This window comes from Meriones unguiculatus, chromosome 2, assembly GCF_030254825.1.
Source record: "Meriones unguiculatus strain TT.TT164.6M chromosome 2, Bangor_MerUng_6.1, whole genome shotgun sequence".
Lineage (NCBI taxonomy): Eukaryota > Metazoa > Chordata > Mammalia > Rodentia > Muridae > Meriones > Meriones unguiculatus.
The window spans coordinates 27,301,568-27,313,675 of NC_083350.1; the positions used below are offsets into that span (position 1 = coordinate 27,301,568).

Below are 12,108 nucleotides of genomic sequence, written 5' to 3' on the forward strand. Positions count from 1 at the left end.
AAGAGGTGGCGCTGGGAATAGTCAAGAGAAAGATCAACTGTCAAAGCTCAGTAGCTAGAGTGTGGGATAGTTCAGTGACAGAGCTGGCTGGGCATATGCCAAGCCCTGGGTTCTGTCTGCTGCATCACAACCAAAACCAAAATCCAAATAGGTCAGCATTCCACAGCAGTCTAGTGGAGAGAGAGGTCACATGCTTCCCACATGACCCCATATACACCTACAATAAAACAAGGTTAATTTCCTAATCTAATTAAACCAAAAGTACAAAATCTCATTGGAAACAGGATAGCTGCCAGGGCAGGGGTGTATGCCGCCTGCCTCAGCCCAGCCTCCCTGACCCCAGAGGTCTTGCTGACACTGCCTGCTTATAAAAAGGTCTTGGAGCCAGGCATGGTGGCACACACCTTTAATCTCAGGACATGGGAAACGGAGGCAGGCAGGATCTCTGTAAATTCAAGGCCAGACTGATCTACAAAGCGAGTTCCAGGGCAGAAAACACTGATAACACAGAGAAACCCAGACTCCAAAAACCAAACACATACACACACACAAAACCAACAACAGAAACAAATGGTCTTGGAATTCCTGTAACATCAAAACACACAATCCTTTTATAATCAGCCTCCATCAGCAACCTGGATGAGCTCTCCCAGGGTTGCATGACTTTCTGCTGATGATCTACGAACAATCAGCACACAGCCCTGCAGCTCTGACCCTGTACAGCATGCTCGTTCTAGGGGTCAGAGATGGAGGGAAAGAGTTAATGTTTTGGCCCACAAAGACCTATTTCCCTCAGCTACCCCCTCTAATCTTATCTCTTTCTTCTATCAGGCTCAAAGGCTGAATTCTGATGGATTCAGGCCCACAATTCCACTTCCCTAAATTAGAAAAAAATAATAAATTGACCTTAAATGGTGCTTCTTGACTCATAAGATAGAGTGGATAAAAGTCATAGAACACGTGTGCTGTGGGTCTGGTGGGAATTTGAGAGCCTTCCAAGCCCTCTTCACTGTTGGGTATGGCTGTACTATTTGTTCTTATTTCATTTTCAGGCTCACAGCTTTGCTTCCCTTGGCAGTGCTATATCACCAGGCTGCTCATATGAGCAGGATTTATATTTTCTCACAAACCAGAGAAGAGAAGGGAGTGTAATATTTTCCAGGGGACTCTGAGCAGAAATTAGGAAAAAAAAAAGGAGAAAAATGGATTGGACTAAAGAGAATGTTTCATGAAACATTCTAGGTGAGAATTGTTTTGAGCTGTGGGGGCATGGTGGTCATAATTCCAGTCAGCATTTCCAGGGACACACATACAGGCGCACCTGGGCACATGCATGAGTGCATGCAGAGGCCAGAAGAGGATATCAGATCCTCCACAGCTGTAGTTACAGGAGGTTGTGAGCATTCAAGCAAGTACTCCTAACCACTGAGTCATCACTCAGCCTTTTGCAGGGCAGTTAATGCACTTTTCCATGTTAACTCATTCAGATGAGTTAATAATTTCTTTACCTAGCTAATGAATGAATTTCTTTGATTTATCTTTTCTGCCTTTAAGACAGAAAAGGAATAGTAATGGAGAGAGAGAGATTATGAAATTGAGCCAGCCATCTTAGTGATGCCTACAATCTTAGCAGTTGAGAGCCAGAGTCAAGAGAATTATGAGTTCAAAACCAGTGAAATTGTCTTTTTTTTTTCCCCTCCCACCCTAGTTACCAACATTCTCAAAGTCCAGTTTCAGGGCGAAGCAGCCAGATCATTGCTCTATAGCACAATTGTGCTTTCGGATACTCATAAGTAGGAAAGAATCAGAAATCTTATTCTCTTGTCTTTAAAAAGGAGAAGACAAGTCATGGACCTAAGGGTGAAGCTGCCAAGAGGATGATGGGGGGGGGGTAACATCAAATTTAGTTAGAGAGAATACCAGGTTCCAGATGGGCCAGATAGCATAGTGTTGGTCTTGGGGGACATGACAACAAAGACTTGTTCTTGCTCCCGTTGGATGCTTATGCATGAATCCAGGCTCCAGCATCCTTAGCACCTTCAGGACCTCCTTCACTCATAGCGAGGTGAAGAGAAAGACAATATGCACATCGGATGCTGGCTCCTTGAAGGAAGGGGACACACACAGTTTCCATTCACGTTCCATTGCCAAATAAGTCACCATGTGCCCTCCCTCATGTGCCTAGAAGGCATTCAAATGCCAGTGAACAGACTGTAACTACACTGGGTCAAGAGCCGCTAAAAGATGCGCTCTCTAGGTCCCTCCATAGTTCAAAGTTGCTAAGCGTTAAAGAGAACTTATAATCCAGTCATCCATGAAGGCCACATGTGTTAGTGGTATTTTCAGGATGAGTCTTCTAACAGAGTATGAACAGATGGTTTTTAACTATATCTCCAACTCTGAGTAGAAATTAAGGAACTGAATAATGTTTCATCAAAGACCGATAAAGCTAACTACAAGAGAGCTTGGATTCCTCAAAGGCAAAGTTACTCCATCGGGATAGATCCGATAGCTATTAATATCACTTCAATCCTAGTCTCATGGTGTAGACAGGTTATCTATTATTTAATTCCAACTTACCAGATTTTAAGGTGGTTTAACCGACTACATCTCAGGGAAAGTCCATCTCTAAAGTATCCACGATCAGGTCTAAGCAGGAGATTGATGGTGAATAGATCAGCCAGGCATGGTACCACACGCCTGTAATCTCAGCACTCAGAGAGGCAGAGGCAAGCTGATCTCTGTGAGTTCGAAGGCAGATTGGTTTACAAAGCAAGGCCAGGACAGCCAAGGCTACACAGAGAAACCCTGTCTTGAAAATAAAAAAATAAAATAAAATAAAAAATAGTGAATAGATCTCTCCAGTACTGCCCAGTGCTGACAGTTTCATAAATATGTTGTATAAAACTTCTAAATATTGTTACAGTTGAGCAATGCCAGGAACACCTAGATTCACGACACATTTGATTTTGAATTAATTTTTTTTTCTGCATGTTCAGAAATCTTTTACTGTTGCCAGACTTTTTTTTTTCTTTTTTGCAACCCCCCCTGACTCAGCTACAAACCCACTGCACTGTATATGGTAGTATGCGCTTTTGAAGACTGGCAGTGCAGTGGGTTTGTTTACAAGCTCTGAAACATCACTGTAACAACAGCAGCATCAGGCAGTCGTGCCTTTCCAGCTGATGCCAAGGGTCCCTGTCATGTGTTTGACCTTGGCCCAGACCTTGTGCAGCACATGACTGTGCAGTGTTTCCTCTTTCATTTCTCTTCATTCAGCAACTTGGCTTCTATTGTTGCCAGTCTACTGCACGCCTGAGTCTTTGCCTGTTGGAGGAGGCTAGTCTCAGCCACTCAGTGCCAAGCTTGGCATACGCAATGTGCTGAAGACTTCCTTTTGGTGGGGGTGATAATTTCTACCCTTCCTACTTTTTATTCTTCTAGTTAAAATTATGATAACTCGTGGGTGACTTTTCAGAAAATTAGAGTCTCCTAGACAGCGATCTCTTGTTTCTTCTTACAGTTCCTTACCAGCAGAGTCCGTACAGTCCCAGGGGCAGCTCCAATGTCATCCAGTGCTACCGCTGCGGAGACACCTGCAAGGGGGAGGTGGTCCGTGTCCACAACAACCACTTCCACATCAGATGTTTCACTTGTCAAGGTAGGAGGCCATTTCTCAGGTACTGTTCTCAGGTTCTTGGCTGTCCCCTGCCAGCACATGCCTGGAGACAAGAAGAACAAGCCATTGGGAGAGATGGATGGATGGATGGATGGATGGATGGATGGATGGATGGGAAGGAGGATGTGGGGGAAAGAGGGGTCCTGGCCACCTCAAAGAAACAGGGACTGTCCAGGAGAAAGGGACAATCCTAAGGCTAACGTCTACATCTGAAAAGACTGCTGCTTGTGTCTATCAGTCAATTGGTAATGATAGTGTGAGATGTCATGGGTAAACCCAGTCTGGCTTTGAGATGTGCAGCCATCCTGTGACAGTATGGAAGTCCTCAAAGGTTGAGTTTAGCAAAAGAAAAGATTTGCCTCGATTTTTGTGAGGTTTGTCATTTGAAAACAGATGTTCTGTTGCTACAGCTTACCCACACAGAGCTGACTCACAGTGTCCTACATCCTACGCCCAGCCTAGCTCATCGTTCCCAAACAGAAAGGATCAGCACAGCAGGCAGGGAGAGGGGCTCAGCTGAGAGTCCCGTCGCCCACAAGCCACACTTCACTCCAGGGTCCTGACAAACACCTCTCCTGCTGCCTGTCTCCAGGCTTCCAAATTCATGAAGCAGCCATTCCAGTGGTGGACTGCACGTGAATTTGGCCTAAACACCTGTGACTTGCACTTACTGATCCTAGGTGTGTGAACTCAAGGCTTGATGTGTGCTTTCTGTTCACCAGGTCTTCCCATGACAAATTAGATCACAGGTCCTCAAATTGAACTTCATCTGAAATGACTCCCACCTGTGTCATTCTCTTGACGCTTCCTCTTTGATCCATTCTAGTTTGTCAATATTGTTCTTAAGTCATGATTCCCAGAATATATCACAGTTCTCAAGAGGCAGACAGATTCAGCAAGTGCTATGTCTCCGCCAGTGAGACTCATGCTGACTTGATTTCCTAAGGACCCAGTTCTGACCACTAACTTCTATTGAATTCATGGTCAATGAAAACTTCCGGATCTCTTCAATAATTACCTCAGTCTCATGTCTCTGATATTGGCTTCCCTTGCTATGGAGAAAAAAAATCCTAAATTCCTTTCTTAAGTTCCAACTGGGCTTTTCATTGAGCAATATGTATTTCATGTTCTCCAATTTGTTTACATAAGCGTATTAGGATGTATCTCCATCTGTATGGTTTACATTTTATATTTATATTCAGAATTGGCAAACCCTTTAGTACAGCTGAGCTTCACGAGTGCTTTGGTAAGTGAATATTTTTACATCTCAGATATTGGGGCAGGACAGGAAATACAAACAATGAGGTTGTCGCAAGGCAGGGATGTGCCATGTGTCTCTGTAATTGATTTTCTGAAGAGAGTGTTAACAGCTACCTTTTGCTCACAACAAAATGTAACCATAGACCCTACACCCATGCCTGCACATAGCTTCTCATTCCCTGGCCCCGCCTGGCCTCCTTCATGTGATGGTGTCAGATCTCCAAGCACAGGAGGATGTTCTCCAGTGTAAGACCTTTAGCACCCTAGCTTGGGCCACACTTGTTAATGACCTGCTATTGACAAAACAAGCCAATCGCCAACCTTTGATGAGGAATATTAAGGGAAAAAGCAGACCTTTTTTTTTTTCTAGGTCAGATGCTTAGAGGTAAAACAAATGACAGGATTTGAGTTTCCTTCACTAACAAGGAAGGAATAGGGGCCTCGTTTAAAATTCTGAAATGGCTACATGTTGGGTCACAGCTCTTTCGAGAGGCTGTACTGTGTCGGGATGAAAGGAAGGGATCTGCAGAGGTCAGAAACAGTCAGGGGAGCTGGTGGCGGAACAGCCAGCGATAGATTTTATTCTGATGGTTTGTGCAAAGCCCGGAGACAAAAGCTTTTGCCTTCATGCCTAAGTGGATCATGGAGAAAAACAGACCACGCTAGAGCCACTGAAGCTGGGATGTAATAGGAGACCACACAGCAGCCCCTGCGGAGTGCCGATTCGCAGTGCATGATGGGGGAAAGAAATGGCTCTGGGACAAAAGCAAAGAGGATAGCAAGGAGGCTTGCCTACCGGGTCCAGGGGACTAAAACTTACATGCAAATGTTGAGAACGCATCCTTTATGTGATTCAAGGGCGATACTCATACTATGTATCCGGTATACATTTTATAAGAGTCAAAGTGTATTTTTAGTGTCAACGAATAATTCTATTATCAATATGCCATTGATAGAAATGAAAACCCAACAGGTCCTTTAAAAGCAAGTTGAAAAGTATTAATAAACGCACGCAAAGAAACAGCAAAACAATTAACTCTAGAGCAAGCTGCATGGGGGAGAGGGTAGACCAAAAATAAAATTAATGTTAAATGGAAAAAAAAAATCTCATAATGGAAAAAAAATCAAACAACCAAAAAAAAAAGAAAAAATCTCACAAACAGTTGTTGAGCAGCCTGTTATCTGGGAGGTAAAGACTTCAAATTCCAGGTCAAAAACAAAATAACTATAAAATAAGAAAAAATAAATTTCCAAAATGGGAGGGCAGAGGCAGAGAGACTAGGAGCTGGAGGTCTTCCTCAGCTGCGCTAAACCTGGAGCTAGCCTCGGGTATGTGAGCCTTCTCAAAAAAGAGCAATGAACGCTGCCACCAAGCACTTCCCGATTAGGAACCAGATGTGGCACTGCCGGGGCTACAGGGCGCGGATGTAGGGATCCTTGGAGATTGGTTCCTTTTGGAGCATGCCGTTTCTGCCTTGATACCCAGAACTTCAGGGAGCCAGGGGGTGTCGTTGTCCAAGAAAGCCTCATACCTGGCCCCACCCTTCAGCCCCAGGAAAAGCAACTGTGCTCACTGACCAGAGAGAAGGTCTTGTCTTCTCGGGGTGGATAGAGAGGTTCCTGGTTCTCCAGGAACCAGGTTCTTCCTGGTTCTCTTGTTGGAGGCACTGGCGGTAAAATGCATAGTTATGGCAGAGCCAGAGGCTGAGCCTGGTAGGATGAGGGCTCAAGCGTGCACATTGTCCAGTAGGGCAGGGCTGGACAGGGTAAGACAGGGCACATGCTCAGTCGCAACTTGCTCCTCCAGGTTGAGTCCAGTGGTTAGAGTTTTGCAAGCTTCCTGGTCAGGGTAGGGGTCCACTTTGAAGAGTTTCTTCAGCCCCTGGTGCTGCTCCCAGGTGGTATTAATGACTCGGTATACAGAAGAGTGGGGAATGCCCTGGCGCTTCTGTCTTGACTGAAGCTCAGTTCAAATCAGTTCAAGTGTTTTCCAGAGTCAGAGATTTAAAACAAAGTTTCGCACTTGACCAATAGTGAAAGCAAATAATAATCCTTTTGGAAGGAACTCATTTTTATTCCAGACATCAAAGAGTTAACATAGAAACATAAGTAACTCAGAGACAAACATGCAAACCATTGAGGAAGTGACAAATATTGGAGCATAGAATACATGTTAGAATATATGCTATCTAATAACTGTATAGTAAAACCCTGCAGGAAAATATAAAAGAAGCAGCCTACATACGTCAGAGTGAAACCTCAGATCATCAAAGATAAAGAGATAATCTCAAAAGTAACCAGAAATAAAAGACAGATCATCTGCATGTGAATGGCAAATAGGCTGACAGTTGACACTTTAATAGCAACAAACAAGAAAACAGTAGTCTGTTCTTTCCTGTACTAGAGGTGGAAAAACTTGTCAAAGTAGGATTAGGTAATCAGCAAAACCATTTTTCTAGAACAAAGGCAACCCCACATGTAATGCCATATTTATTGGTGAAAGACTTAATATTTCCCTACAAGATGGGAATATCTGATCTCACCACTTCTCCTCAATGATATACTAGGTTAGGCAAGACAAATTAAATAAAAAGTATACAGGTTGAGAAGAAGAGATGAAAACGGTTCCCATTGCACATAACATGATCTCATGTATAGCAAAACCTATGGAATGCATGAAAAAAACTACTCGAACGGATGAATAAAATGCTTCAGAACACAAGATAAATATTCTGAAACCATTTATGTGTTTATACACTGGCAATGAACAACCTGAAAATAAATTTGAAAGCGCTAGAGAGGTAGCAGCTTAGAGGTAGAGTGCTTGCCTAGCACATACAAGGTCCTGGGTTCAATTCCCAGCACTGCTAAACATAAAATAAAACTGAAGATGTTTCTTCCAGGGGCTGCTGAGATGGATCAGTAAAGGCACTTTGCTGACACACTCGCCAGTCTTGAGTTCACTACTGCGAACCCACACGATAGAAAGAGGAAACTGATTCCCACAAACTGACCTCTGACTTTTTCACACATCAGTGCACCACATCATGCACACCCCCACACATACACACACAGTAAATAAATAGATGAATAGATAAAGTTTGAAAAGTTTTACTTATAATAAGAGACAGATCATCTGCCTACGGATGGACATACTATGACAGTTGACACTTCAGTAGCAACAAACAAGAAAATAGTTTATTTATAAACAAATAAATATAACAAAACATAAAAATTATAATGATGCCAGGCATGGTGGTGTAAGACTTTGATCCCAGCATCCTGGAAACAGAGGCAGGCAGATCTTTGTGAGTTCGAGGCCAGCCTGGTCTACAGAGTGAGTTCCAGGACAGCAAGGGCTCTGTTACACAGAGAAACCCTGTCTGAAAAAAACAAAACACAAAAACAAGAAGATTTATAATGGTAAGTAGAAAATACTACAGAAGCAAACAGAAAACTATCCCATCTTCACGAAGGAGGAAAACTGTGATGCTGATAAAGTAGCTAGAATTCAACTGGGTCAACATAACATATGGTTTATTAACCTCAAGTTAACATAACAAAACCAAAGACTGGTGGGCTTAAAACCAGAAATTTATTTTCTGTCATTTCTGAAGAAAAAAAAAATAATGTAATAAAATTCAGGATGCCAACGTGTTGGGTCCTAGTGAGGTCTCCTCCTGGCTTCCAGATACCCATGAAATCAACAGTGTCTATATGGTAAAGAGAAGGGGAGGGGATAGAGAACTCCTTATAAGGAGCTATTGCTACCCCTAACGGGCTCTACTCTCAAGACCTCATCTAAAACTAATTATCTTATGAGAGCCACATCCCCAAATAGCATCAGGGTGAGGGAAGGCTTCAATATATGGATTTCAAGACACCATAAATCAGTCCATAAACTTCATATCAAGTTACAAGAGCAAGCAATGAAAAATAACACTGAGTACCCAACGCTGCTCACTTTGAAGACTTGCTGTGAAGCTAAGAAATTAGCACAGGGATTGACATACAATCAATAGAATAGAAGCCAGTGTCCAGAAATAAATCCTTATATATGTGGCCAGCTGATTTTCAACAAGGGTGCCAAGATAATTCAATTGGGAAGAAAAAAAAAAAAACAGTCTTTTCTATAAGTGGTTCTGGGAAAACTAAATATTCACAGGCAAAAAAAAAAAGACTGAAAATAGATCGTTTCTTACAAACACACAAAAATTAACTCAAAATGGTTCCAGGACAAACATATGAGCTAAACTGTAAGATTTTAAAGAGGAAATAGATGAAGAAATCTCTGTGACCTTGAGCATGGCACAGGTTTCTCAGATAATATGAAAAGAACACTCAGCAAAGAAAAAGAATAGGCAAATTTAAAATCATCAAAGCTTAATAATTTTATGCTTCAAAATACATACTTTAATTTTTTGAGACAAATTCTCTGTATGTTATGTTAATTATAGCTAGCCTATAATTCTCTATCTTGACCAGGATGACCTCAAATTCACAGAGATCCACCTGCCTCTTTCTCTCAAGAACAAGGATTAAAGGAGTAGGCTACCATGTCTGGCTTAAATACAACCTTAAGAAAGAGAACAGATAACAACCCAAGTGGAAGAAAATATTCACTCATCAGATATCTAACCAAATACTATGTCCAAAGTACGTTAGGAATTCTTGCAAAACAATAAAATAACCCAATTTAAAAATGGGCAGAGGACGTGCAATTTCTCCAAAGAAGTTTGCAAATGTCCTGTAACATATAAATATCATTAGAATTCAGAAACACCCAGTCAAACCACAATGCATACACATTCCCATACATAAGGATGGCTAAAATCAGGAAAGCCTAATACAAGTGTTGAGGAGGATGTGGATACATTGGCACCTTTGTGTACTGGTGGGACTATAAACAATTGTGCTATTTTAGAGCCTGCCTGGCAGTTTCTCAGAGGTTAAATACAGTACTCCAAATGCCACGTGTAGGTGGTTTACATTTCAAGAGGAATGAAAACAGAGTCTGAGGAGATGGTTGAGAAGAGTAAAGACTGGATTCCCAAAACCCATGTAAAATGCAGAGTTAGTCCAAGTGATGGTGAGACAGGAAGCAGGGACAGGCAGATGGGAGCTCACGAACCAGATACTCCGGCCTTGTGGAAAATCTGCATGCCAAACAAAGGTTAGAAGGCACCTGAGGACCAACAGCCAACGTTGTCCTTTGACCTCCATATCTGTGCCATGTGCGCAGATTCCTACATCCTCCACATTCACAAATGGATACACAGGTACACATACAAAAAAGAGTAACGAAAATATTTTCATACAAAATATTATACATGAGCATTCATAGCAGTACTACTCACAGTGGTTAAAGGGGGGGATAGCAAATATCCATCAGCTGATGAACTGATAAATAAGATAACATTCTGTCTGTACAAGAGAATATTGTTCACCAATAAAAAGGAATGAAATACATTCTCCCATGTAGATGAACCTTTGAAACTCATGGGAAATACATCACAAGTATGTATTTGAGTCCACATAGATGAACTACTCAGAATAAGCAAGATTTGTGGTTACCTATAGCTTGAAGAGGGTAAAGAAATGTAAGTACTTCTTTTAATGGGTTTATAGTGTATTTTGGATGTGATGAAAATACCAGATATGCTAAGTATACTAAAAATGGCTGAGTTATACATTTTAAGTAGCTGAATTTTATGTTATGTGAATTGTGTGTTGTTAAAACTGGTTAAAGAGCATTTTTAGGGAAAAAAAAGCTGAATTTTGTTTCAACAGACCCTCATTAAATGGAATTTCGGAGTATGTTCTGTAGGCAGAAGGAAAGTGACCTCAAGATGGAAGAGATGAGATGTAAGATGCAATAATTAGCAAAATTTTAATGGAAAATAGAAAATGCTTAGCAGTGATGAAAGATGAAGATATGATGTATAAAATACTTATGTTAGAACATGTTAAGTGGTACTCAGGAAAAAAAAAAACTGTAATAGCCTTAAACAATCACAACAGAAAATAAGTTTGAACATTAGTGAACCAAATGTCCACTCAATTTTAAAAGTTTGAAAAGCAAAATGAAATCTGAGAAAAACAGGAGGAAGAAAATGGTAGACACCATCAAAAACCACAGAAGGCAAATGGACAAAGACAAAGATATAAGTGAAATAGACAAAGCAATTGAAAAAAATCATTTAAGTAAAGAGAATATACAAATGGACAGTGTAAAAGTTAAAATAGAAAGATACTATAGGTGCTGTTATAATGAAAACATAACATGTTATCAACAATTTCAGAATAATAGATTTTTAAACTTGGGTTTAAAAAAGTTGATCCTGTCAAAGTGAAACTGACCAAAACTTACTCAAAAAAAAAAAAAAAAAGGTTAAAAGCTGAGTGGTCCTGTAGCTCCCCAAGATACTGAACCACTGGATCTGCAGTTAAAACTCTTCTACAAAAGACAAGGGCCTTCAGCAGCAAAGAACTGGGTAGGTAGACGACCTTAGGTTTGCAAACCTTTAATGAAGTGAAGTACCCAGACAGTGGTCATCAGTGGCCACTTCTACCCACATTCCCACCCCAAACCACAAAAGCACAGTGAACCAAGCATCCCTAGGCACTTCTAGACTTAACTATCAAACCACAGAACTCTAAGAAGGGGAGCAGGTTAATCAGCACCTCAGATACATCCAGCAGAACCCAAGCTGATGGGAATTTCAGAGGGTGGGTGACCCAGTTTCTTCAGGAAATAGGTTGCAAAGAGAAGAAGAGGAGAAAAGACGAGTATAAAGATGACAAGACCTTCAGGAGGCACGTCAACCATTGTGCTATGTGGACCGTGAGAGACATTGATTCCAACAGCCAATCACAAAGATAGAGAAAGATGATGTAGTAATTGGGACAGCTTGAACACGTAGCTCTTAGATTCTGCCTTAATAGTTATGACTTTCAGTAAATAGATTATTGTGGCTATGCTTCTAAAGAGTCCTAATACTTTAGAGATGCATTTTTAGATACGAATACCAAACAATGAGCCAGATATGCTGGCACCACCCCTTCCCATGCTGTACTTGGGGGTGGAAGCAGAAGGATCCAGCATCTGAGACCTCCCTCATCTACTGAGCAAGCTTAAGGCAAGCCTGGAGCAACCTAGCAAGACCCAG

General features: G+C 41.5%; 1 protein-coding gene across 4 annotated transcripts in view; it reads left to right on the forward strand.

Annotated features, from left to right (window-relative positions):
• The window catches only part of Ablim3 (actin binding LIM protein family member 3), a 114,806-nt gene that overhangs the window by 39,718 nt on the left and 62,980 nt on the right, over positions 1-12,108 (forward strand). For all 4 annotated transcript variants that reach the window (XR_009589779.1, XR_009589778.1, XR_009589780.1 and 1 more), the window contains exon 3: positions 3,524-3,661. Coding sequence is in view for 1 of the 4 variants with exons in the window: in XM_021633692.2 (XP_021489367.1) it covers positions 3,524-3,661 (138 nt within the window). In the remaining 3 variants the exon portion in view is untranslated. The remainder of the gene's footprint in view (positions 1-3,523; positions 3,662-12,108) is intronic.